This window comes from Staurois parvus, unplaced genomic scaffold, assembly GCF_062004578.1.
Source record: "Staurois parvus isolate SC_StPar_1 unplaced genomic scaffold, SC_StPar_1.0 ptg000019l, whole genome shotgun sequence".
Classification (NCBI taxonomy): domain Eukaryota; kingdom Metazoa; phylum Chordata; class Amphibia; order Anura; family Ranidae; genus Staurois; species Staurois parvus.
The window spans coordinates 9,802,136-9,829,258 of NW_028317815.1; the positions used below are offsets into that span (position 1 = coordinate 9,802,136).

At 40.0% G+C, this 27,123-nt stretch overlaps 1 protein-coding gene across 2 annotated transcripts in view; it reads right to left on the reverse strand.

Annotated features, from left to right (window-relative positions):
• TBC1D22A (TBC1 domain family member 22A) overlaps positions 1 to 27,123 on the reverse strand; it is a 642,021-nt gene that overhangs the window by 148,592 nt on the left and 466,306 nt on the right. For both annotated transcript variants that reach the window (XM_089684779.1, XM_089684788.1), the window contains exon 12: positions 1,094 to 1,189. In XM_089684779.1, the coding sequence (XP_089540905.1) occupies positions 1,094 to 1,189 (96 nt within the window). The remainder of the gene's footprint in view (positions 1 to 1,093; positions 1,190 to 27,123) is intronic.

The following is a 27,123-nucleotide window of genomic DNA, read 5'->3' on the forward strand; positions in this document are numbered from 1 at the left end:
GTGCCTAGCAAGCACACCTGTTATTGCAGTAAATAGTTTGTTTGAGCCAGCTTGGCATAATTTAGCTATTTAAAGGGACCTTAAATGTGGAGTTAGGCTTTAAGCCTAAACAAGAACCTATCTTATAAAATATGAAGAATACAATTGCTGAATTCTCCCTTTAAAGGGGTTAATTTCCTAACTCTTGATCCAAAGGCTTCAATTTGTAAGTTACGGAACCAAAACAAGCTCAGTCATGTGTCTGCCTGTACCCCCATATGGGCAGGCAGTTACTGAAAAGCAAGAAGAATCAATGTACTATGAGATGCTCACCAGCGCCCACGCAGTTCATTGAGAACTACAAGCCATCAGCCGCGGCAGCCAATGGTACTTGCAGTTCATTCATTCACAGAACTGTGAATGAAAAATTCAGTCAAGTGGGCGGAGCCTTGCAATATTTAAATAGTGACAGCGGGTGCGGGAAGAGGATCCCACCTGCTGTCCTAAATACAGTTGGAACATATAACATGTTCCAAAGGTGAACTTATTCTTCAATACCTGTAGAAAGACGGTATGTAGACCAGGTACTTTATCTAAAATAAATTTAGTGGTAGGGAACAGCAGAGTCAGCTTAGAAAAGAATACCTGTGATTATAGGACACAGAATTAAACTTTAAATATGATCAAAATTATGTACCACATGTGTTAACAAAAACATTTGGCTAGATAACGAAAATGTATTTGTCTTCTTAAAGTCAATTATCACAATTTATTAATGGTACACAGACCTAAAACACATACATTTGTGATATGCTAAACATACAATCTTGTTTAAAACATGTTTGCAAATAAAACCTTCAATGAAGAAATGTGTCACTAAACTTTAAAAGCTATTGCCTCTAGATCTGTGCAACAACTTTGGAAATCGCGGTTCTCTACAAATCACCAAGCTTGGAAGTGGCTGCAAAGCCAAAGGTGACATTGTTTAAGCTTGCTGTCTGTACTTACTTCACTTTGTTGAGGGGATTTATTACACAGTCACCATAGGCACATAGCGGAGGCCTCATTTAAATCCATATGCTTCAGCAAGTAAAAGTAAAATATGATCACTTACATGGAAATCTTTCTCTTCCAGTATCTCTTTCCTCCATCTTACTAGAAAGGCAGCACAGACATATAAATGGAAGTGTGAAAATCCTTCAGGTTCAGACTAAAAGAAAAATAAATAAAATGGTAATATATGTTAATCCAAATACATAAAAAACACAAGTTAACAAATAAAAATCATCAATAAATCAAAATGACAAAAATAGTAACTAGCCTGAATCATGAAGACTACCCAATTAGAAAACACTTTTTTTTTTTTTTTTTTTTTTTTTTTTTTTTTAAGTACAGTAAAAAAGGGTGGCATTGGGGAGTGTCCACTCTATAGCATGTGTTGGTGACAACCTGGGTGACAATGTTAACATTTTGCTTCACAGTCTTTTACTTTTGAGAGGATGTTGACAGAAAAAAAAATATAAACCTGTCACAATCATGCACACAGGGAGAGGTGCGTTTACCATTTTGCTCCAAACTTCTGCATTTTGGTATTTCTCTTAAATTCCAAATCAGTCTCCCTCCTCGGATTTCCCCCCTCCCTCAGGAATGCAATCAGTGTATGATGCTGAGCCCCTGCCTAACAATCCTCTGACCAAATAAGGCAATTGGCTTGTCCGTTGTAGGAAGATACCGGTTGATTTTGGGTAGAAAAAGAAGCTGTTATGCTGTGTGTGTAGACAGAGAAGTGAAGACCGTCTGCGTTTTTACATCTAGCAGACAGAGAGAAAGCAAAGTCTCCTGTGATGAACCAACGGAACTAGCAGTCGAGACCAGAAATCCCTTTTTAGCTCAGCAGACTTGAAACTGCTTAACCCCAGGCATCTTTGTGGGCAAGTACTTATTTACCTAAGCTTCTTTCTGTTATCTGTTTGCTGTGCTCTGTATATTTATTTATATACATATATATATATCTATTGTCTGTAAATATTTCTACTGCACCCTTTTGACCTTTTAGTAATAAATCTTACTTTCTGAAAGTGTTGAACTGTTTCTATAGCTCTTGAATGTGACTTACGAATCCCTGCCACTGAAGAGCGCTACTATGAGTGTTTAACCCTCTCTATAACCTGTCTGCGGAGATAGCGATATACCGGCGATTAACCAATCCTCCTAGTGTATTGCTGAGTTTCCTCTTTCTCTGTATAAAAAGGAGGTGGTGGCAGTGTGAAGGGTTAATTGCGTAATTAACCTGACCCAGTAGCAAATGCTCCCAGGCTGCAGGTACGTCGTTTGTGGACCAATTAGCTGGAAAATCGGTGTGCAGGGTGCAGCTTGTTACGCATGTGACATCGTGGTGTTAGATTGGCTATTCCTTTGGTCACGAGTTAGTGAGAAGGTCAGGGGTCTGACGCCGCGCCCATCACAAAACCTAGATCAGATACTATTAATATCATTCCGCTTAGAAAAAGTGTCAGCAGAAACACAATCCCATAGGTGATATGTCAAAAGGGTCACAAACGCCCCCCAAGGAAAGGGAAAAATTGTTCAACTGTATATCAGGTGTAGGTCTTTGCAGAGGAAAGATTATAATGAAGCTCTGAACCAGTGCCAGACTTCACTCCTGCTTGGTACAAAAAAGAAGGAACAGGTACAGTATCTACGGTCAAATTGGTGACCAGGTTTTCAGCCCGGCATGGTCAATTACAATCTTTGCTAAGCAGGCATTGGCACCTACTCTCAGAGGATCACGTCCTATCTGTGTTGCATTTTATTCTTTAGGTACCAGTCCAAACCATGCACCTCGTTTTCCTGAAAAAGCAAAAAACGCTTAACATGTCGAGCCTTATGTAAATGGATGGTGGCAATTTTTGGACAATCATATCTACATCATCATTTGAATATTGTACTTGTACTTTTTTCAGTATATTTAGCCGCCACCTTAATTGACATAAGGGTGCAAGATGCAACTATAGTTTAGTGTAAACTGATTTTAATTTATTTGAATTGTGCATTAATAAAGATTGTGTCATTTTATGTTAACTAGGTCTGTTGTCTATGGAGTCCATGGACTGCGGTCCAATGTCTGCCTTTTCACTGAACTGATATACAGAATGTCACATCTTTAACTGATAAGTTCATCTCCAATGTGCATATCTCTGCTCTTCTAAAGGTAAAATGACAACTGCTTAAAGTGTTACTAAATCCACAGTACACAGAACATGGAAATGCAATTATTTTAGTATATATAAACTGCTAATTACCTTTTCTCATCAGCAGTTAGAGAAATCTTGTGACTTCTATCAGTGTCCAGCAGAGCACTGGTTAAAGCTTGTAGGAGTTTTCATTCTCCCGATTGTCCCATGAGGCTGCATAACCCCTGACCCTCTGTCTGGACAGCACTGATTGGCCCTGTGCTGGTCACATGCACTCTCCCAAGAAATAAAAAAAAAACCTCCCTAGCAATACACACCAAACTGGGCATGTCCAGCTTGCTGCCAAGGCTCTGTTGTGTCAGCAGATGGATTATGGACAGTAGAAGAGGGGGAGGATCAGAGAAGACAGGATCAAACATCCTTTTAACACAATGCAGAGGATTAACCCCTTAGGCTCCACAGTACGTACAATAAGCATGTTTTACTGCATATACAGACTGATTTTATTGTTGTGGGTTTAGTAACACTTGAACGTTAATTAGGGATTTACTGTTATTAATGAGATTTTATTCTGTAAATCAGATTATAGTAAACCAAATTTAAATTACATATACCGATAACTTTCCTTTTTATATTCTACTCTATTTCTATTTATACTGGCATCATATACACATTTACAGTTGCTGCATATCAAACTGAAGAGCAGCTAGCAGTCATTTTCACTTGTCTAATGAAAGTAAGTAGATGTATTATGAAACCAGAAGCACATGCCAGTGCATTCACAAATCAAGGCAACTGGAAAATGACTGCTTACAAACATCTGAAATTCTTCTTTGAAACAAGACTATCATATACTACATAACAGATATCAGAGTTTTTAAAAGACTGCATCTACTATAAACATGGTTTCCTTAACTATTTGTTTACCTGGAAATACCCCTATATACCCCTTCATTAACAAGCCATTTTACAGTTTGCAGTGCTGCGATAGTTGGACTGACAATTACTTACTACCCTAATTACAATTACCCAAAAGCATGTTATATCATTTTTTTTAGATAAATAGTGCTTTCTTTTGGTGGTATTAAAAACTAAATCTAAAATGACATTTATGAAACACCAGAGTCTGTGATTCCTAATAAACATACAGATCAAGTTTAACAAATATACACAAGGAAAAAAGTCTTAATAACCACTTGCCCTCCTGAGGATTTACCCCCCTTCCTGACTAATGGCATTGGGCAGGCAGGTGTTAACATGTGACTTCACTGTAAGCACACTGCTTTGCATGGCTCTGCTATACAAAGCCATGCAAAACAGTGTGCAGGAGCTGACAGGGAGAGGTGTGTATTGTTTACATACAGTTCTCTCCCTCCTTCGGTAATGTTCCTCGATCACTGGGTGCTGGCGAGTAATCACCAGCCCAGACCCGGTGCTTGACAGCTGAGGCACACGAATAGCCAGCAAATTTCCCTATTCAGATATGCAAAATCATATGTGATTTTGAGCACCCCTGCATCCTGTAGCAGTATATCTGCTATAGGGCAGCGGGAAAGTTGCTAAAGTGATATTAATGGTACTTTTTTTTTTTTAAATAACAAACATGGCACACTTACCCTACTCTGTGCAATGGTTTTGCACAGAGCAGCCCTGATCCTCTTGTTCTCAGGTCCCCTGCTGGTGTTCCTGGCTCCTCCTCGACCAGTGTCCCCAATAGCAAGCTATTTGCTATGGGGGTACTGGTTTATGCTCGCTTCTGAGTCCCATTCTATGCATCCATAAGAGACAGAGCAGCGGCTCGGCCCCACCCAACCACCTTAACTAATATGGAAAAAGAGATGCTTACCAACAGTTTTAAACACAAAACAAACTACAGTTAGATTACAGAATCAACATGTGGTGAACTGCTCACTATGGTATTTAGCCAATATTTTCTAAGTACTAAAACAAGGGCTTTAATTGCTTTACTTGGTTAATCAAAATGAAAGAATTATACCTGCCTCTTCAACAGACAAGCTATGTACTTTATGTCTGATAAATTGCTCATGAAGAACATTCAGGGATATTCAAAGCTCTAATAATAGGCAACATACTGCTATGAATGTCAGCGGCTCTAAATTAGTGGTTCTACACTTGAAGACAAATCAAGGTATGGTGGTGTCAGCACAGAAGTGTCAGTGCAATAAGCAAGCAACTATAGAATAGTTATAGCATGCTGGAAAGACCTGCATATGAATCCATAGATTTGGAAGCTAAGTTAAGGTTTCTTTATTTAGGAAAAAGAATAAATAAATCGCACTACATCTTTGGTTAATAACATTCTGTGACCTTTGCTATAATAATGAAAAAAATATGGTGAAGGTTGGACTGAGTGCTATTGTTCTATACACTGACCTAACAACCTGTCATCTCAAGAGATGTAAATGCAAGGGAATATGCAATTCTTTTTCTTGCCCGCAATGTCAAGAGGCATTTAAGAAGGTGAAATAATATGATGTTGATAAGAGTCATCTAATAGCAGGACACTGAATTGGTTTGTCCCTTCTAGATTGTACAGCACAATTAAATTAAACCTTGCTTGTGTTCTTAGTTTTCTGACACACACTTTGACTTACAAAATTCATATCTAAGGAGATAAAAAGCATGTTTGATCAAGGTGCAATAAAATAAGGAAAGTGCTGAACATTCTCAGCATTATCTTTTCAGACACCTGTGACTAAAATTCATTTTCCATTTTATTTTTTTTTAAATCAAGTTTTGATCTTAAAACCCACAGGGACAGTTTTCTTTTAAACATACAAGAAAAGTAAGTTGGAAAAAAGCATTACAGCTAAAACAAAGCCTATATATAAATTTGTCTATTTTTAGATATAAAGACAGAGAGAAATACATGAAATCGACAGATTAGTGCCAGGAACATTATTCTTTTTTTAAGAAAATAATCTTTTATTTGTGGATCTACTTCTTTTTAATTATTATAAAGAAACTTATGGAAGATCCTTCATGTACTATTAGCAAACTAAAAGCAAATGAATCTTCTAAAAGTATTTCTAGTATTTATTAAATGTAATTTATGTTGGTTTGTAATGCATTGATAGAAGCTTAAAGTAGGTTAAGGCAAAACTTTATTTACATTTTTTGGATAGGGTAAGGTGGGGTTATAACCCCTGTCAGTTTTATTTATTTCCATCTGTGTTCCATTTGGATAAATTCCCTTCACCTCCAGTACTATAGCCAAACAAGAATTGAGAGGAAATCCCTCCAAAGTGAAGGAATCCCAGATTGTCACCGGAAATAGTGGATGATTTCCCCTCTATTTCTGTTGTGACAACTCACTATTTTGGATTTTCTTTCACCTTCATTGTTGCAATAACAGTAAAGAGTACAAATTGCTTCAAGCTCATGTTTACTATGGAAAAAAAGGGATGGTACACAAGCTTTACAGGATCCACCCCACATCTAAGTGCAATAGAATTTAAACAAATAAGTTGTACCACCACTAAATTCCAAAAGTTAAATGTTTACTGAACCATGAATGAATCTTAACTGAACACAGACTGGTGGACTGATGGATCAATTTGTAAATATTTGGTTCATTAAGCAGGGCTTTTGTACAACATCAAGAAGTTTATATATGTGAATAGACATACACAAGTTGTCCCAGGAATGACCATGGCGTATCACTATGGTGGTGAGCCATTTGCACTCAAGCGTGATAAGTAGCCACCTGTGCAATAAGTCCATCTATGAAATTTCCTTGCTACTAAATATTCCATGGTCAACTGTTAGTGGTATTATAACAAATTGGAAGCAGCTGGGAACAACAGCAACTCAGCCACAAAGTGGTAGGCCACGTAAAAGTGGGGTCAGTACATTCTGAAGCGCATAGTGCGCAGAAGTCGCCAACTGTTTGCAGAGTCAATAGCTAAAGACCTCCAAACTTCGTGTGGCCTTCAGATTAGCACAACAACAGTGCATAGAGAGCTTCATGGAATGGGTTTCCATGGCCGAGCAGCTGCATCCAAGCCTTACATCACCAAGTGCAATGCACAGGGTTGGATGCAGTGGTGTAAAGCACACCGTCACTGGACTATACAGCAGTGGAGACGTGTTCTCTGGAGTGATGAATCACACTTCTCTGTCTGCTGTCTGGGAATCCAATGGATGTGTCTGGGTTCGGCGGTTGCCAGGAGAACAGTACTTGCATGACTGCATTGTGCCAAGTGGAAAAGTTTGGTGGAGGGAGGGGGGAGTATGGTGTGGGGTTGTTTTTCAGGGATTGGCCTTGGCCCCCTAGTTTTCAGTGAAGGGAAATCTTAGGGCGTTAGCATACCAGGACATTTTGGACAATTTCATGCTCCAAACTTTGTGGGAACAGTTTGGGGAGGGCCCCTTCCTGTACCAACATACCTGCGCACCATCTGCACAAAGCAAGGTCCACAAATTCATGGATGAGCGAGTTTTGGATGGAGGAACCTGACTGGCCTGCACAGAGTCCTGACCTCAACCGAAAAGAACACTTTTGGAATGAATTAGAGCGGAGATTGCGAGCCATGCCTTCTCGTTTGACATGAATGCCTGACCTCACTAATGCACTTCTGGAAGAACGGCCAAACATTCCCATAGACACACTCTTAAACTTTGTGGACAGCCTTTCCAGAAGAGTTGATGCGGTTCTAGCTGCAAAGGGTGGGCCAACTCAATATTGAACCCTACGGACTGGGTTGCCATTAAAGTTCATGTGTGTGTAAAGGCAGGCGTCCCCATACTTTTGGCAATATATTGTGTATATATATATATATATATATATATATATATATATACACACACACACACACATGCACACACGCACACACAAACACAGTCTTTGTAGTACTGCACAGTTTTTGTCTTTTGTAAAGATCTCACATGTTCACCTCACTTTAACCTTACTTCTTTACAATGGCCACCAACACACATGCCTAAAATTGGTGTAAAAATCTACAATGACCTTCATTTTATTATCTCTAAACAAGATCTCTAGACAGATGTACAGCCTTCCAGAAGACTTATTCTGAACATATTACTTATGACTTGGAGCGTGTTTATACTGAACCATCTGTCACCATCAATAAAGATCATTTATATTTTTACAATTACAAACATCAAGATGCCATGAAAGAACTTTCAAGCTTTATGTGAAGCTCACACACATTAACAATCTTTAATAAAAAAACAAGTGATAAGCCTAAAGTCTGAAAAAAACATAACAACACGTATTTTCTCAGCAGTTGATATACTGGGGTTAATTTTCTAAAGGCAAGCAGGCTGCACATTTTGCAAGGCAATTTTCTCAATTTTTTAGTAAATACGGTGAAATTTCAATTTGCAAAGAATATTCAATCACATACAAGAAAAATAAAATAAACAGGTTTTTTTGCGTGAGCATGATTGAAAGAGAGGTCAGCAGAGCTTTATGTCATTCACTAAGCTTTAGGGAAAATTCCCTTGCATACTGTACAGTCTATTTGCCTTTAGCAAATCAACTCCCTCGTAACAACATCATCATTTATAATAGCATTTACACAAATTAAGTACAAATATGGACATGACATGATGAATAAAAAAAAACCCCTCCAACTCTTTTAACCTACTTGCTGTTACTGAAACCTGGCTTCAGGAACCTGACACTGTCTCTCCCCTTTCCTGCTTGCTCTCTACTATGGTGGTCTAAATTAGACTTACTCAGATCCAATGGAGGAAAACTAGGAAGAACTGTAATTCTTCTGTTCTCACTTTTACAGTTTTTATTTACCTCCTCTCTTCTCTTGACACGTTGTATTTTGTCTTGCATCCTCTATTTCCTCAAGTTTCTCTGAGTACTTTTGTGATTTATTGGCCTCCTGGACTTTCTTGATGGCTTCTCTTCCTTGGCTACCCTAAGTTTTCTCTTCTGAAATACTCACTATCATTTTTGGTTACTGTAACATCTCTACTAATGTTAATATCTTAGCTAGCTCTCTCAAATTAACCTAATAGTCTGACATCCCTAATCAATCTGATAACACCACCCTTGAGCTTGTATTTTCTCTCATCTGCGCTATTTGCAACCACTTCAAAATCCCTGCACTACTGCTACTCTCTAATACCCTTATCTCCGCTACCTAGTCTTACACCTCCTTATCCCTTAAACCAGTTACCCTTTCCTTCTCTATTCTGTTATGAACTACCTCTACAAAAAAAAAAAATCTCACCCTGTCCTGCGACATGGCCACTCCTGTCTACAACAGCTCACTCTCATGCTTCCTGGCCACACTTGCACACTACAATACACTCAGAATTAGACCCCAGCCTGCACAACCCTCACAAATAGACAACACTATGTAGACATTGCCGAGACCTTTTTTTTGTTTAAAAACGTTTTTATTAAGAGGTAGACTACAACAACCGCACCGTTAAGTGAGGTAGAATAGACATTTTGAGAGATATACATGAACATTAAACAGAAATACAAAATACAAGTATAAAAAGGAAAAAAGACGACAAGTACGGTACATGAAAAAGGTAGTCAACAATATCAGCAGATCAAGTACAAAATCACCTGAGTTTAAATACAGAAAAACCCATTAAGGACATTAATCGAGTAATAGGTGTCGATGTGTTTTTCAACCATCCCATTTACTGTTGGATGAGTACAACCTATCTAGCAACGTATAGTGAATACATTCCATAAGTATAGCCAAATCGACTCTCCGCAAGACAGCAGCCAAAGGAATCACTGGAGCTTTCTAATTAAGGGCAATCGTCCACAAAGTAGAAGTGCAAACGGTATGAATCAGCCTCATTTGGTTATCTGGGATCCCTGAAAGCGATACTCCCAACAAACAAACATGCAGGGATAAATCCACTGGAGAATCCGACAGTGCAGATACCACCGCCAAGATCCTATGCCAGATCAAGGAAAGACAAGGACAGGCCCAGTACACGTGCACCAAGGTACCGGCAAGGCCACATCCCCTGAAACAGAGGTGCGACGTTCCCAAAAACATGATATGAAGTCTAGAAGGGGTATAATACCACCGAATCAAAACCTTCAGGGACGTCTCCCAGACTGAAAGGGATCTAGAGCTTCTCCGTATATTTTCCACCATAGCATCCCAGTCCTCATCAGAAATGCAATACCACAGTCAAGTTCCCATTTCCATATAATAAATAGGTGCAGCGCTACCAAAACACATTAGTATTGTCCGTGAATATATATATGCCACGAAAGTGTCACTCTGTGCAGGTCTAGGTGCAAATAAGCTGTAGAATCCACAAATAGTGCTCCAAATCGTGTGGTAAAATTACGCACTCACCAGATCCAGCTGGACAGAGATCCCTTTGAACCAGTGAAGGATAGTCCTCTATGGTACTATGCAAAGGGTTTGCTAAAGAAAGCAAGTGTATGTTTTCATCTCCTGCACGGAGCAATTTGTTCATAGAGCCCTCCCTGATCCAGCCAACCTTAAACATCCAGAGAAGGGAGTCCCTTAAAGCAGGCTTCTACACCCGTCCATCCCTTAAAGGGATCTCTGGCCAGCTGGATCCTGTACCTGCCCGTGAGCTCCAGACAAGGACCACCGTACTTAGAGTAAGGATTATCCCAGATTAGGATCTTATCCAATTCCTAAAGGGGACCTCTACAGTGTCATTTAATGCGCATATACTTTACGCATCTGGTGAGTGCATAATTTTACCACACGATTTGGAGCACTATTTGTGGATTCTACAGCTTATTTGCACCTAGACCTGCACAGACTGTCACTTTCTTGGCATATATATATTCACGGACAATACTAATGTGTTTTTGTAGCGCTGCACCTATTTATTTATTATATGTTTCTGAAGGTTTTTTATTGGTTACCTTTGGTGTTATAGCTGCTTATCAGAGAACGCTCGCTTTTCCATTATAGTTTACTGTTATTAAGTTCCCATTTCTGTCTATACAGAGGAGGCAAGGGAAACATTGTATTTAAAAAAGAGCGATATAACTCGGAGATAAGACCCCTACCCCTGGGTGAGTGATGACTAATATGTTCAAAAAAAGTTATCGGGGACGAGGGCATCAATCAGAAGTGGGCACTAAAAGAAATGCCGTATTTGTCGATAGTGAAAATATTCACGAAGGGGCATATCAAATAAGGTACACAGCATCTCATAGGGTATAAAAGACACGCCTCTTGAAAATCCAATAATCTAATAAGAGATTGGTCATACCAACAGCGAAAGGCCTTTGGAGATAAAAATGCGAGCAGCTGAAAAGAAGCTAACCGTTTAGTAAGGGATTTTGGGAAGGCCAGGGAGAGATTTGAGGAGGAGCTTCTATCCAATAATGTATTGGCAACCAAATTAAAATCACCTCCCACCAACAGATGAGGGGACAGGAACTTATCAAGCACATTAAAAAACTTGGAAAAAAAAGTTGCTTAGGCCGAATTTTGTGCATAAGCATTAGCTTTAGTAAGCTCGCGCCCCAGAAGGATGCCCTTAATGATAATGTATCTGCTCTCAGGATCTCTATAAACCTGCTGAACATCTAACGGAAATGAGTTATGAAGAAATATCGCCGCCCCCCCGCTTTTGATGGAATGTAAAGTGTAAAACGCCTACTTATAAGCTTTATGAAAATAAGTAGGATGATTAGCTGCTACAAAATGGGTCTCTTGTAATAAGAGAATCTTCGCCTCTAGTCGCCTATACTGAAGGAATGCTGTTTTGCTCTTATTTGGAGAGTTAAAGACATAGCCGAGCTCTTGAGCAAGTTTGGCACAAAACAAATCCCTGCAAGACATCATCCTGTATAACTCTTTCCTCATAGAATATAATTCCCCCCTCCGTGCTGTCAAACACACCTATAACATCATGCTCCCCTCTCATCCAATCTTAATCAACTATTTTAACCTTTAATGCTCTACTATGTCCTCAACTCCTCCACTGACTAATTCATTTACTGCCCAGGACATTGCCAATCATTTAAAAACAAGATAGATGCAATTTGTGACAAATGTTTTACTGTCCAGATGTCTCCCCCATTTAACATACCATGTATACCACCATATTCAAAATTTTCCTCTTTTGATCCTGTTGCCATGGAGAAGCTTGCTAAACCATATCCCTAAACTTAACCCTGATGTTCACCTAACCATCTGCCCCCAGGACCTTATTCTATCACAACTACTCTGGTTACCCTCCTGATCAGTTATATGCACTGTAACTGTCAGGGAATGGGAAGATCGCCTCGGCGATCGAATCTGCACATGCGTAGAATCCTGACAAGACATACAGGCAGGCAGGCACTAGGACCCAGGCGCGCCTGTCACCAATGACGGCGCCGGGCAGGTACTAGGACCCAGGAGCGCCTGTCAGGAGTTGGGCGGCCTATTTAAACCCAGCTCTTGCAATGCTCAAGTGCCGTATGGTCTTACCTGTTTCCTGAAGTTCCTGTGAGTAGATTGTTGCCGACCCTGCCTGACCCTGATTTGCTGTCTGTCTCCTGTTCTGATCCCTGGCTTGTCTGACCATTCTCCTGCTTAACCCTGCACGTTCTGATCTCCTGTTAACGAACCTGGCTTGAGACCTGTTTATTCCTCTGCCTGCTGATTTTGTACCACGCTGCCACCACTGTTACTGACCCGGCTTGCCTGACGCTGCTCTTGTGACCTCCTCACATCAGACTCTCACCTGCTATACACCTCCAACAGTGCTCCTACCACAGCTGGGTGAACTCAGGGGCCGCGACCTGGTCTCGGCCTGCTCCAAGTCCATCCCCACCATCAGGGGCTCTGGTGAACAAGCAGGTAGGGACTTAGATTCCGCGCCTTGGGGGAATCCGGTCTGTGGAGTGCTAGAGGCTACCGCTGTAGGATCCCTGACAGTAACCTTGCACTGATCATCTCCATACTTATAAAGCCATCCCTGGACCCCATCAGTTTGATTCATTTAAAACCCATTTCCTTGCTCCTATTTATTCACTGTTGGTGTGGTGCTTCTCCAAGGACAACTGCTGTTTCCCGCTCTGGTCTGTGGGTGAACACTTTACAGATTTCTCCCTATATAGCGCACAAACATAATCTGGAGATGCATACCGGTTTATCGTAGTTAAAAACATATTTATTGTAACAGCAGAAGTACAGACACTCCACTTTGTGAGAGAGAGGCTACTGTGTAGAGTGTCTGTGTTTCTGCTGGTAAAACAGAGTTGTTTTTAACAAGAAACTGGCCTGTGGCTCCAGAATGTCCCATCTGTCTCCAAACCTCTCCACAACTGCTGGACCTGCTACCACACAGAAGATAACCTTTGTGACACTCTACAGTCTGGCTTTTCCCTAGAACATTCCACTGAAACTGCCCTTTTAAAATGCACACATTACTATTAACTTTCAAAATCAATACCCACTACTCCGTACCATTACTTTCTACTGCCGTTTACACAGTTGACTACCCATTCCTCCTCAAAAACTTGGCCCTCAAGACTCTACTATTTCCTGGTCCTCCTCCTTCCTAAGTGTTCCTTCATTGTCAGTTAAAACTCAATTTTCTCCTCTCCATCTGTAGGGGTCCCTCCAAAGCTCTATCCTTGGATTCCTTTTCTTCACTAAATATACATCCTCCCAGGGCAGTTGATAGCCTCTGAAGGCTTCCACAACCATCTCTATACTAATGACATCCAAATCTATCTCCAAATATGCTCCTCATCTCACTCCATCAGTCTTCTCACACATCATTAATTTACTAACTGACATCAGTATGGCTGTCACTCCACTATCTAAAATGTAAACTTTCTAAAACTGAGCTCATAATATTCCCCTTTGCTCCTTCCTAAGTTATGCATGTTATGGTTATAGATAAGGTAAGCCCACACTGGAGAGGTTGCAACAGAACAAGATAGGATTGAAGGATGTAAACTAAATTGATTTTTTATTTGAAGACCAACATCCACTTTGGTCAAAATATAGTATGGCATATTAACTGTTGTATCACTAATAGAATGAGATATGGATTACAACTAGTTAAGTAAATATTTTTATGTTAAATAGTACATTTAGGATATGATTCTTGCCAATTTAAAATACACACATACACAGTATATTGTATAACATTAAAATACAGATATTTATATTGAGCATATAATTCTTTATGTGAAATATAGATTAATATAATTCTCTTAAATATTTGTTAATTATGTGAATACTTTGAGCATGATCAGTCTTATCCCTAAGAGTCTCTCCATCACTGTCTAATTTCATTAACTTGAAAACCCAATACTGATGTGACATAATGGTACCTCCTTTTATTGCCAGTTTGGTGTTAAATATTGTTATGGTCTATTTGTTAATTTAATTTCTGTTGTTATTTATATGATTTATCTGTATGATCTAAAGAGTTTTATGATGCAATGTTCTATTTGCTCATCAGGGGGTGTAAAACATCTCACATTGGCATTGATTTTGTATGCGTTTCATTGGATATAGTGGGCTGTATACCAATAGAGGTAGTATTTAAAGGGAGGAGGCTGTTTTAGCTGTTCCCTTTTTGCAAATGGTAGGGTAGGCTTACTTTCTATTATAATGATCAACCATAGCCCTTGAGGGCATCCCATCATACCAAAACTCTTAGGGCAGGGCTTAGGGACACTGACGTCATTACACCTTCTGTGAATTATACATGTAGCAGCAGTGTTGAGTTTTTATGCTGGAAACATTTAATAGCATTTTTTAAAAAAGAGTTTTGGATTTATTACACGGTAGAGTTTTCTTTTGCATTCTATGGATAATGAGGCCATCATGAGGTACTGGCAAGAAAGGCTATGTTCCATTCTAAACATCCTATATGGATATGGGGATGGTACCATATGCATATGGACCTCTAGGCTTTGAAGTCCTACTATCTAATAAGCACTTTGGATGTAATTGTGGTGGGGGTATCTGTCTGCGTGACTACAGAAGCTTTACTGATACTGAGGAGAATATTTTGTCGGTGGGGTGACGTCATTGCACAGTTCTTCCCCAACACAGTGGTGGAGATTTGCTTGTGAGAACTGCAGTGATGGAGTCTCACTATCAGCACTGCTAAGTTATCTTAAGGACTTACTGTAAATATCAGTCTTTTGTCTGCCAGCAGTTGATTTCTTGTGGATGTTTTTTGCATATCACATATTTTAAGTGTAGCGCAGATGTTTTTGTTTTTTGTTAGCGTAACTGAAAGTATCTTCTTATTCGCCTCCAATAATCCCCTATTTAGCAGACAGGGAGAGGAGGGTCAGTGCTAGGAGCTAATTGGTCTCTGTTTCATGCCCATTTTCTGACAGAGAAGACACTGACAGGAGAAAAGAACAGAGTGAGCAAATGAATGTCCTGCTACATAATTTTCCAGTCAGCAAGCTAGACGCTAGTTATGAGCCAGTGTTTTTGACCAAGCTGTGCTGCTGTTTTACTAGAGATTAAGGATTTCATTGTGATGTCTGGCAGGTGTAGCTGGCTCACAACAGTGACTACAGAGAATAACAACTCCGTTGGCAGGAAAAAATTTTCCCATTGTGTGTATTTCAACTATGTATTTAGGTATTTCGGTCTCTAATTTGGACCTTTGCAATTTTAACCATACTAAGCTTATATGGTTTATTCTTTGGGGTGTCCCTCTGCATTACTAGTTTTAGGACTGTTTTAATTAGGACTGGCAACTCATGCCTTAAACTGATATTTCTATAGGGCACAGGTCTTGCATCTAATATACTGTGTATAATTGTTGAAGTAACTACAATTGGTAAACGGGAATATAGGACTATGAAAAGGAGAACAGCCACATCAAAACCACTTTAGAATTACACTGTAGCATTTATTTGATAAACACACTATAGGCCCAGGAGAGACATTTGAATTGGTACCAGCATCCTTCATTAAACCAATTTAAGATAAGTCAAAAAAGACTCCCAAATAAACAAAAAATTTAAGTATTTTGGCAAATATAATTACATAGTTACAAATCGGCACAGCCAGGTGAATTTTTATCACCTAAATGCAACATGTCTTTGTATGATTCCTGGATCCCACTATCTGGTGTTCCCAGGCACTAATACGTGTTTTAGTCCCAGATCCCTCAAAGAGTTGTCCAGCTGGTTGAATAATATGCAATTCCACAAAGGAGAAGATTAATTATCACCATCACAAACAACTTACACCCCAATCTAACAATATAATTATTACATATTTTACATTTTGATGTCCAAACTACTTACCTCATGTATCATCTTAATTACTTTTTTACTTGTTTCCCAGAGAAGCAGAATAATATGGCATTAATTAATGGACACAATAAAGAAACTGCCAGTATTGTTTCAATTCTTTCTGTGAACCAGGCTCATTTGCATGGCTCCGTTTTTTTTCTACCTTTTATATTAAACAATAGCACCACTGAGACTGCATTAAATTTTAAGTCCATTAAACAAAACACAATCATATCCATTCCCACAGATATTCATCTATTACCATATTTTACTGCAACAAGCACTGTTTTATTGTGTTGTCTCTTGAGCATTGATCTAAGGGGTCAAATTTTTATTATATTATGCATTTTGCATGATAATAGCACTGGAGGTTACTGTGCATTACATAATAAATGTATGGCGATACACTTGAATGCAAAGCAATGATCTGTTGAAGAAACAAATGAGCAGACTTAAAGAAATATTTTCTTCAAATAAGTGATGCAAAAAGTTAAAGTGATTTTAATCCTAAACTCCTATTACACAAAGGTTGGGATTGGACTCCCAAATTAGGCAATAAAGCAAAGTGTTAAAAAACAGCTTCCACAAAATTCTTTTTGGTTCAGGGTCACATGACTGCTTCAATCTATTTGAAGCCAAACAATCTGGGTGGTGGGTGGGACCAGCCTACCCTGCCAAGAAAGGCAATGACAGCAGAAGTCACTGTCAATCACTCTTACCTACCTCATCAAGCTCCCATTTGCCTATATCACCAGCAGCACCACAGAATTCACTGCAGTTCATTGGTAAAAACTGGATAAAATAAAAGCATTACATAACTGAACTACCCTAATTAAAAATATGGCAACTAAAATCTGAATGGTCTCTATGATATACTGTATATTCCTCAGCATTAGTTTGTGTACATTATTAAACTGTTATTTTTCACTATTTGTGAACAAAAGCTACAGTGATTGTGCTGGCTAGGTCTTGTTAATGGCAACAGGGGTTTTCTTCAAAATGATCACTGTACACTGTACTGGGATAATCTCCCATTATACATTATCTCCCTTTGTTTCAGATGTCTGGGTTGATCTAAGTGCTTGATAGAGGGGTGTGTTACTATTTTCAATTCCCTATTGACCTCCATTAGACAATTTTATGCAAGTTTCTTTTCTCTGTTCTCACATATAATACATAGAATGCCAATAGACTTAATATATCTAAGCTATGGTTTCTATGATCATGTTTAGCATTCATTCACTCAGTTGGACTACTGAGGGGTCTGTTTGCATAGACGATGCCTTGAATTAACCAGCAAGGATCCTTTGAATTTCTGTTTTTATAAATGGCGAAGTATTTTTTAGAATACTGTTTATGGCATCTCACCTTTCCTACTGAAGAAGATTCCAATTATAAATTTAATGAATTGAAATGTGTTGGGATTTTAAATCTTTGGTGATATAGAGCCTAATCATTACCATCCACATCAAAATTATGTTTTATATATTGTGTCTATGTTTTTCATTGATGTACTATGTTCAATAAAGTTGTATTTTTTATATAAGATCTTTTTTTCTTTTGTAATTTTGGTGTTAAAAAGTTCCTTTTTCTTCTCTGTATGTTTTTTCTGGCATTGCAAAGTAGTATTTAGTATGTGCCCAGTGAAATTACTTTTACTTTACATATGAAAGCCAGAAAGTTGAAATCTAGGCTGAAAAAAAAGCCAATAACTTTGCGACTGAGTCACAAGTCTGGTCCAGCTGTGGTGTCTCCAATACATGATCGAGTTATTATCAGTGATGTTCAATCTGGATGAATGCTCGCAAAAACTGACACATAATCAAATACGGGCTAATGACTTCACTTTATCTGTGTCCCTACAAGTGGCTATGAAACAAAGTGAGACACTTGTACTTTTTAAAGTTGTCATAAGACTAGATTGTTCAAATGGTATTAAATTCAAAAACAGAAATTGTAATATACGGAATCTTATTAATCCTTACATTTACTTTTAATGTGATGGAAACACATTAGAGTTTGCAGTTGCATCCCATAGTTGTGTTTGATTTTTTTCCCCACAAAAATTTTACTTTTTTTTTTTTTTTTAAAGATGATTTATTGGGTTTTCAACATAAAAAAAAACAAAACACACAAAAGTGCATAACACCAACGAAAAAAAACATGAAGATGGGGAGACAATAGACCCAGATAAATTAATAGTACAAAAAGTAAGCATGTAGTGTCATGTGAATTAATTACAACAACATGCTGAGGCACATGAGAGTTGACCAAGTGTGAGCATCCAGTCTTTTACCCCTAAAGAAGAATGACTGTAATTATTAAGTATGAGTATAGGGGAGGTAAAAGGATATGGGCAGGAGGGGGGGTGAGGTGCAGGATGGAGACTGGGAGTGTAGGATTACATCCCTTTGGATGGGGAGAGAGGGAAGAATCAGATAATTTATTATTGGGTAAAAGAGGAAATGATCTGGAGTTAATTAACTGGTTTTAAGAAGGTGAAGAATTGAGTGGGAGTAGCTCTCCAGAACCTGGAGGTGGTGGAGAGTGATCCATGTCAAATATTAGGTAGTACTACACCGTATATGGAATGTGGAGTTAGCATGATTGTTTCCATCTTGGGCTTTACCCTCGATTGGCAAATATATGACAAAGAGTGAAGCAGAGAGAGAACAACTTAATAGACGAAAAGGGAATAAACTAAATGGGGCAGGTAAGGGGGGGAGATAAGGGGGAACCATGTCTCCTTTAGATGGTTTGTGTAGTAGGTGGATTTCAAAGTCTGGGGTAAATGACAACAGTAAATTGCTTGGAGAATGAGACATAACTAGAGAAGCTGTCCTTTTCTGGGGCTTGGTGCCTCTGGTAGTTAAGATGTACAGTTGTGTTCAAAATAATAGCAGTGTGTTGAAAAAAGTGAATAAAACTCAAAATCCTTTTAATAGCTTTTATTTTCAAACACTAATGCATTGGGAACACTACACATTCTATTCCAAATCAAAACATGAAGAAAAATATATCACATTTGTGTTGTTCCTCTAAAAATTTAAGAAAAGTGAATATTAGACTGTTCAAAAAAATAGCAGTGTTTGTATTCTTCTTTACAAACTCAAACATTCACTATATAAACTGAAAAATGTTTGAAGATTTTGCTTTCCTTTGAATCACTTAATTAATATTTAGTTGTATAAGCACTGTTTCTGAGAACTGCTGTACATCTGTGTTGCATGGAGTCAACCAACTTCTGGCACCTGTGAACAGGTATTCCAGCCCAGGATGATTGAACTACATTCCACCTTTCTTCTCGATTTCTTGGTTTTGCCTCAGAAACTGCATTTTTGATGTCACCCCACAAGTTTTCTATTGCATTAAGATCCGGGGATTGGGCTGGCCACTCCATAACGTCAATCTTGTTTGTCTGGAACCAAGATGTTGCACGTTTACTGGTGTGTTTGGGGTCGTTGTCTTGTTGGAACACCCATTTCAAGGGCATTTCCTCTTCAGCATAAGGCAGCATGACCTCTTCAAGTATTCTGATGTATTCAAACTGATCCATGATCCCTGGTATGCGATAAATAGGCCCAACACCGTAGTATGAGAAACATCCCCATATCATGATGCTTGCGCAACCATGCTTCACTGTCATCACAGTGTACTGTGGCTTGAATTCAGTGTTTGGGGGTTGTCTGACAAACTGTCTCCAGCCACTAGACCCAAAAAGAACAATCTTACTTTCATCAGTCCACAAAATGTTGCGCCATTTCTCTTTAGGCCAGTCAATGTGCTCTTTGGCAAATTGTAACCTCTTCAGCACATGTCTTTTTTTCAACAGTGGGACTTTGCGGGGGCTTCTTGCAGATAGCTTGGCTTCACATAGGAGTCTTCTAATTGTAACAGTACTCACAGGTAATTTAGACCTTCTTGATCTTCCTGGAGCTGATTGTTGGCTGAGTTCTTGCCGATTTGGCTATTCTTCTATCCATTCGAATGGTAGTTTTTCGCTTTCTTCCACATCTTACAGGTTTTGGTTGCCATTTTAAAGCATTTGCAATCATTTTAGCTGAGCAGCCTATCATTTTCTGCACTTCTTTACATGTTTTCCCCTCTCCAATCAACTTTTTAATCAAGGTACGCTGTTCTTCTGAACAATGTCTGGAACGACCCATTGTCTTCTGAATTTCAGAGAGAAATGCACTGTAACCAGCATGTACAACATTTGTTGCCTTCCTTCCTTAAATAAGGGCAATAATTGCCACCTGTTTTTCAAAGAATGAATGACCTCATTAATAGAACTCCGCACTGCTATTATTTTGAACATGCCCCTTTCAATTAGTGATTCAATGACACAGAATCAGCAGCATGCATGTCATGACTGTTGGGTCTGTTGGATTTCTATTACTCTACTACACCTGCTAGTAAATTATTTGCCTGTAGAAATATCATTTCTACCAAAAACAGTGATTGACCAGGTTAGTGATGTCTGACTGCTATTATTTTGAACACAACTGTAGGTATGGTTTGCTGGGGGTCTGGGGTCATGGTTTGAGGCTGTGTCAAGAGACTAATTTCATCATTTGAGGGGAGCGTTCTGGTAACGTATTGGCTCTATTTACGTTGAAAGTTTTCAGTGGATCTAAAACTAGAAAGATTAAAGTCCAATTGTTCCTTGCGGAGAAGCCAATTGAGGTCTTGTTTGACATCTGCTATAGTGGGAAGAGTCAAGGAAGTCCATTTCTTTAGGATAGCACATCTAGCAGCCATGAAGCAGGTTGTAAGCCAGACATTGTTGCATTGAATAGCCACTGCTTGGGCTCTTGAATGCGCTGGGTTGAAGTCAGCTAGATATCCAAAGAAAAGAATTAAGGGATCCTTGGATGGTTGGCATCCAGTGACTACTGCCACAAAGTTCTCCAGTTGATCCCAAAAAGTACATGTCCAGAGTCTATGGTGAAGAACTGGCCTGTGTGCTTTGCATAGCGGGCAGAGCTGTAGATATGATGGTTGTTTGGGTATAAGACAGGGCATGTATGCTCGATGCATTATTTTAAATTGTTACTCTTGTCAAAATTTGTTGGTTACAAAGGCACAGATGGAGTTGTAGCCCACCAGTATGTGTTCCACTGCAATAGGTGAGTGAAAGTCCTTAGCCCAAGAGGAGATGGAAGAGGACTCCAAGGGTTTAATGAATCAGAGGTTTAACAGGCCATAAATGTCTGATATTTTGTACTGTCAACGTTGAAGTAGTGTATCAATGAGGGAAGTGTGGAATCTCTTGGGTTTGTTGGGACCAACATCACTAACATAAAATGGTGAGAAGGCAAGTCGAACTGCTTCATGAGGTGGGGGAAGGGTAAAGCAACACCTGTTGATGCATCAAATGATTGCACTACATCCACGAGCCCGTGGGAGACTCATGCAGCATATGCCAAAAACTGCTGAGACTGGGGAAAGAAGGATTTTTGTGGGGATGGAACAGAATTCAAGTTGCAGTGCAGTAGAGCCTGTAGGCTACATGGCTCTAACATTTGTGACTCTAGGTCAAAATTAGAACATCTGGATGACTGAGAGAGCCAATCGAGACAAACCCTTAATATACAAGAGAGGTTATATACCCTTATATTAGGCAGGCTGGACCCCCCTCGCTCCTGGGGAGAAATAGATTTTGGAGGGAAATGCAAGGGCGGTGTCTGCACCAGAAAAATTTTGTCAGAGCTTTATGCAACTTTAAGAGGTCCAGATGACAGAGCAAAGATGGGTTAGTTTGAAGGGGGTAGAGGAGTTTGGAAAAGCTGACCATTTAAAAAAAATGGCATCTCACAGCGGTAGTGGGAGATCCATCCATGTCTCTAGTTCACCTATGATTTTTTAGATTACCTGGGGTAATTAAGGTGGTATGAGATGAGGAAAGCTTGCCTATTTTAATGCTGAGGTAAGTGATATCTCCCTTGGCCAGTGAGAATATCAAGACTGCCCAAGAGGGAGACCTGGGATGATATAGGGGAAGAATGTCACTTAGAAAAGTTAATCCTCAGGCATGAACAAAATATGAATTTAGTGAATATATCGTGAATATGTGGCAGGTCTGACTGGGGGTTAGATGTAAATATCAGGATATCATCAGCAAATAGTGCTAAGCAGAGGTCGTGCTGGCCAATTATCATCCTATGAAGATGTTATTTAAATAATAATTATCGAGAGAGAGGCTCCAATGCTAGGCTAAACAGCAGGGGGGAGAGGGGACATCCTTGTCTGGTTCCCTTATGGAGAGTAATGGAGTTAGGGACACAGCCCACCGCTATTATGTTATCAGATAGTGAGGAGTACATAACATATATCAAATGTGAGAAAGGGCCAGAAAAGCCAAATCTCTGGAGGACCAACTCTAACAAGTGGAAGCTGATGTTATCAAAAGCCTTCTCGGCATCGAAGGAAATGATAGCTAAGTCGCTGGTCGGGTTGTTACTGGCATGTTCTAATAATGCCAATACTTTATGGATATTAGATGCCGCTGATCAGCCTTTGGTAAAAGTAGCTTGGGAAGGGTATATAATGGATGGCATATTAGACCTAGCCTATTGGCAATGAGTTTTTACAGTATTTTGCAGTCTAAATTTAGAACAGAAATTGGGAGGTATGAGCCCAGATCTGTGGGATCTTTGCCTTTTTTGGCTATTAGTTTTATGTGGGATTAGAAGCCAGACGGTAGGTATTGCCCCCCCTCCTGCATGTTCTGGTATACTGAAACTAGGGTTGGGAAGACTGTGGTAGCTGACAGTTTGTAAAACTCAGAGGTATAGTGATTGGAGCCAGGGGCCTTACCACTAGCCAGGGTAGCAATTGATTTTGCTACTTCCTGGGTAGTGACTGTGGCATTGAGCGTTGCCTGGGAGATTTGATCTACCTGCGGAAGAGTGATTTGATTCAAGAATTCCTGAGCTAGATCAATGTCTATGGGGTCTGGGCAGCATACATTGGCATAGAATTGTTCAAGTATGTAATTTATTTCCTTGGGAGTATTATGCAGGGTACCCTGGGATCTTTCAAAGCTGTGATATTAGTGGAGGTGTAGGGACCTTTATAGAGATGAGCAAAGAGTTTCCTAGGCTTTTTTCCAAATTTGTGGTACTGTAGGTTTGTATAAGATTGGTGAATTGTTTCTTGGGCAGCAGCCCAGAGGTCAAATTGATTTTTGGCTTCTTGCCAGGCCTTCCTGTGTTTATGGGACTTTGACTCAGCTAAGTGCGCTTGGGCAGCCCCGCAGCCTATCGCTTGCTTTGCGGTGCTGTTGGGAGACCTTTTTTTTGTATGTGGCTGCAAAGGCTATGACCTGTCCACGCAGCACAGCTTTACCTGTTTCCCACAATAAATTTGGATTGTTTTTGTGGGCAGCATTAGTATTCTCGAAATCTGCCCAGGTACCCTGAAGGGTCTTTTGGAGGTTATTTGTTATGTGCTGAATAAGATGGAAAATTCCAGATCCTCGGCGAGCTTAAAGAGGTTAAATTTACAATATGGAGACCGGGCTATGATCTGAGATGGCTATATCCTGGATGTTGGATTTGGTGATAAATTTCAAAAAGGATAGAGTTACAAACTATGTAGTCTATTCTAGTTAAAGTGTGGTGTGGGTAGGCCAGGCGCCATACATCAATCAGCTGTAGGGACGCAATCAGATGTGATAGCAGAGTGGAGATGAGTAAGGAGGATGGAGGAGAGAGGGTTCTATCCCTTGATCTCTCTTCTTGAGAGTTCATAGTGGAATTAAAATCACCTCCCATTAATAAAGGGAGATGCAGGAAAGGGAAGAGGTGACCTTTTGGAAAAACGCTTTAGTGGGGGAATTAGGAGCGTATATGTTGAAGATGACAAGATCCCTGGAAGCTAGACAGATGTGATTGGTGAACATCCATCCTTCATCATCCAAACTAGCTGATACTATTTCACAAGATAAGTGTTTGTGTAAAAGGATCAATACCCCTGCTTTACCTTTGACCGAAACTGATCCATAAACCTGGCCTATCCAAAGTTTTTTCATGCATGGGAAGGTGGGTTTCCTGTAAGAGAACTATGTCAGCCTTAAGATGCTTAAGGTGGCGTAGTATCGCCATACGCTTATGGGGGATCGTAAGCCCTTGACATTCCATGAAATGACTTGCGTCATTGTGACTTTATGTTGGCGAATCTTACATAATTGGACCACATACTAATACCATCTGCCCCAGCCTGCACAGACCTCATTGGACCTAGATTATCAAAAAATAGTATGAGATAATGGATGGACTTGGTTCCCAATGCATAAAAGGGGGGAAAAAAAGGAACATAAAGCCCAACGGGGGCAGGAACAGGATAGCGAGCAAAATTAAACCAGGTATAGCCTGGACATCACATTATTCCGCATGTAACCCTTTACTATAGAATAGCATTACTGGGAGCTCTTGCTGCTAACGTGCTGGGACAATAACAGAAGTAATTCGTCCCACAGCCTCTCCAGAGGGTGTTAAGAAGGGAATGTAGAGACATTCCCATTCTATACGTCAAGAGCTAGAGCCCAAGAAGGCTGTGTCAACCATGACCACTAACATAAGTGCAACAGAAAACCAACCTAGGAAGCAAGGTAGATTGCATATTATAGCTTCAACAGCTAGGCCACAATTTGGAGTGTTCAAGAAAATTGAAGGATACAAGGTCTATGTCGCCATAGGTTCAGGATTAGGTGAACCTAGAAGTCCCATGCCATGTAGCCGGTCTTTCTGTGGGCTACATTGATCCCTGGGACCAGCTGAGTGGGAGGTTGTTGCAGAATTAGGCATTTCCTGAGATATATTCAAATAAGCTTGCATGTAGTTTGCAGCTTCTTCCGGATGCGAAAAAGGTTTTGGACTCCTCTGCTTGGTTGGTCAGGCGAAGTGTAGCTGGGTATGCCAGCATGAATTTGATGCCTTTCAGATGCAGCTCTGAACAAATGGCTTGAAAAGTTTTTTGTCTGCGGGATACTTCTTGGGAATAATCAGCGAATAGTTTATGGCCATCTATCTGGAAAGATCTAGAATTTCGGAAGGATTTTAAGATGGCTACTCTGTCCGAGTAATTAAGGTATTTAGTGATCACTGACCTTGGAGAGTGGTGCTCAGTGGAGGGGGAGCACAGGCGGTGCGTTCTTTCCTCAATGCATGGCGTAGTAATGCCCAGAGCTCCAGGAATGCATGTAGAGCATATTTTGGCCACAGAGCTGGAGTTGTAGGATTTAGGGAGACCTATGATCCTCATGTTGTTCCTGCGGGAATGGTTTTCTAAGTCATCCAAGCTTTTCCAGGATGTACTGCTGTGTTTGAGCAGCCTGTTAAGCAGGGGACTGGGAGGCTTGTACCTCCTCCTCCAGATCTGATAACCGCTGTTCAGCTCCAGGAAGCCATTTGGTGGGTTCGCCTAATTCCCTACTAAGTTGTTCTATGCCCATAGAGACTGCTCTGTCCACCTCTGCTGTGATCATTGGGGAAAGTAGTGCAGCTACAGCCTTGGCAATCTTGCTGTATTGGTCCTCAGAGGGAGACAGTGCAGTGTCTGCAGCATGGGGCTGCATGTCTGGTGTGCCTGTGTCCATGCAGTTGGCCATCTTGGCTGCTTGTGAGCCTGTATCATGTGAAGTGGATCTGGCGGCGGCCGCTTGGCTGGGCGCAGTGGGCACCAAAAATCGCTCCATAGAGGCTTACCCAGGGAGAGCGGGGGAGGCAATATGGACCTCGGTCAGGCATCCCAGAGCAATGTAGCAGGTTTTTTACCATGTAGCGTCTGCTACATGTGCGCCGGAACCGGAAGTATGTTTTACTCTTTAGCTAAAAAAACATTGAGGTTAATAACCTTACAATAAATTGATGCTGGGCATAATTTGATGTTCAAATTGTACCATAGTTTGTGTAATTGTAAAGCAGAAAAAATATTAATTATGCTACACTGTTATCTGAATAATAAAATGATTGTTACAACTTGCAAGATTCCTAAATTTAGTGGTGAATCATCACTCAAAATGCCACCTCTCCTTTTAAAAAATTTCTCTCAGTAACAAATTCTGTCACCTTAGGATTTCTGCCAGAACTCATCTTTTCTGTGCTGTTTCTAAAGTGTCCACACTGCTGTGAAATTGCAAACAAGCCATAAGGGAAGGTGAATTTCACCTTTATACACTGCTCCAAAAAATTGAAGGAACACTTTGAAAAGAAATCAGATCTCAATGGGGAAAAATATCATGCTAGATATCTACACTGATATGGACTGGGTAATGTGTTAGGAACGTAAGGATGCCTCATCGTTTGATGGAAATGAATATTATCAACCTACAGAGAACTGAATTCAAAGACACTCCAAAAATCAATGTGAAAAAATGATGCAGCAGGCTAGCCCATTTTGATGAAATTTCATTGCAGCAACTCAAAATGGTAGTCTGTATGGACCCCACATGCTTGTATGCATGACTGACAACATCGGGGCATGCTTGTAATGAGACGACAGATGGTGTCCTGGGGTATTTTCTCCCAGACCTGGACCAGGGCATGACTAAGCTCCTGTACACTCTGAGGTGCAACCTGGCGATGTCGGATGGACCGCAACATGATATCCCAGAAGTGTTCTATTTGATTTAGGTCAGGCAAACATGGGGGCCATTCAATGGTATCAATTCCTTCATCCTCCAGGAACTTCCTACATACACTC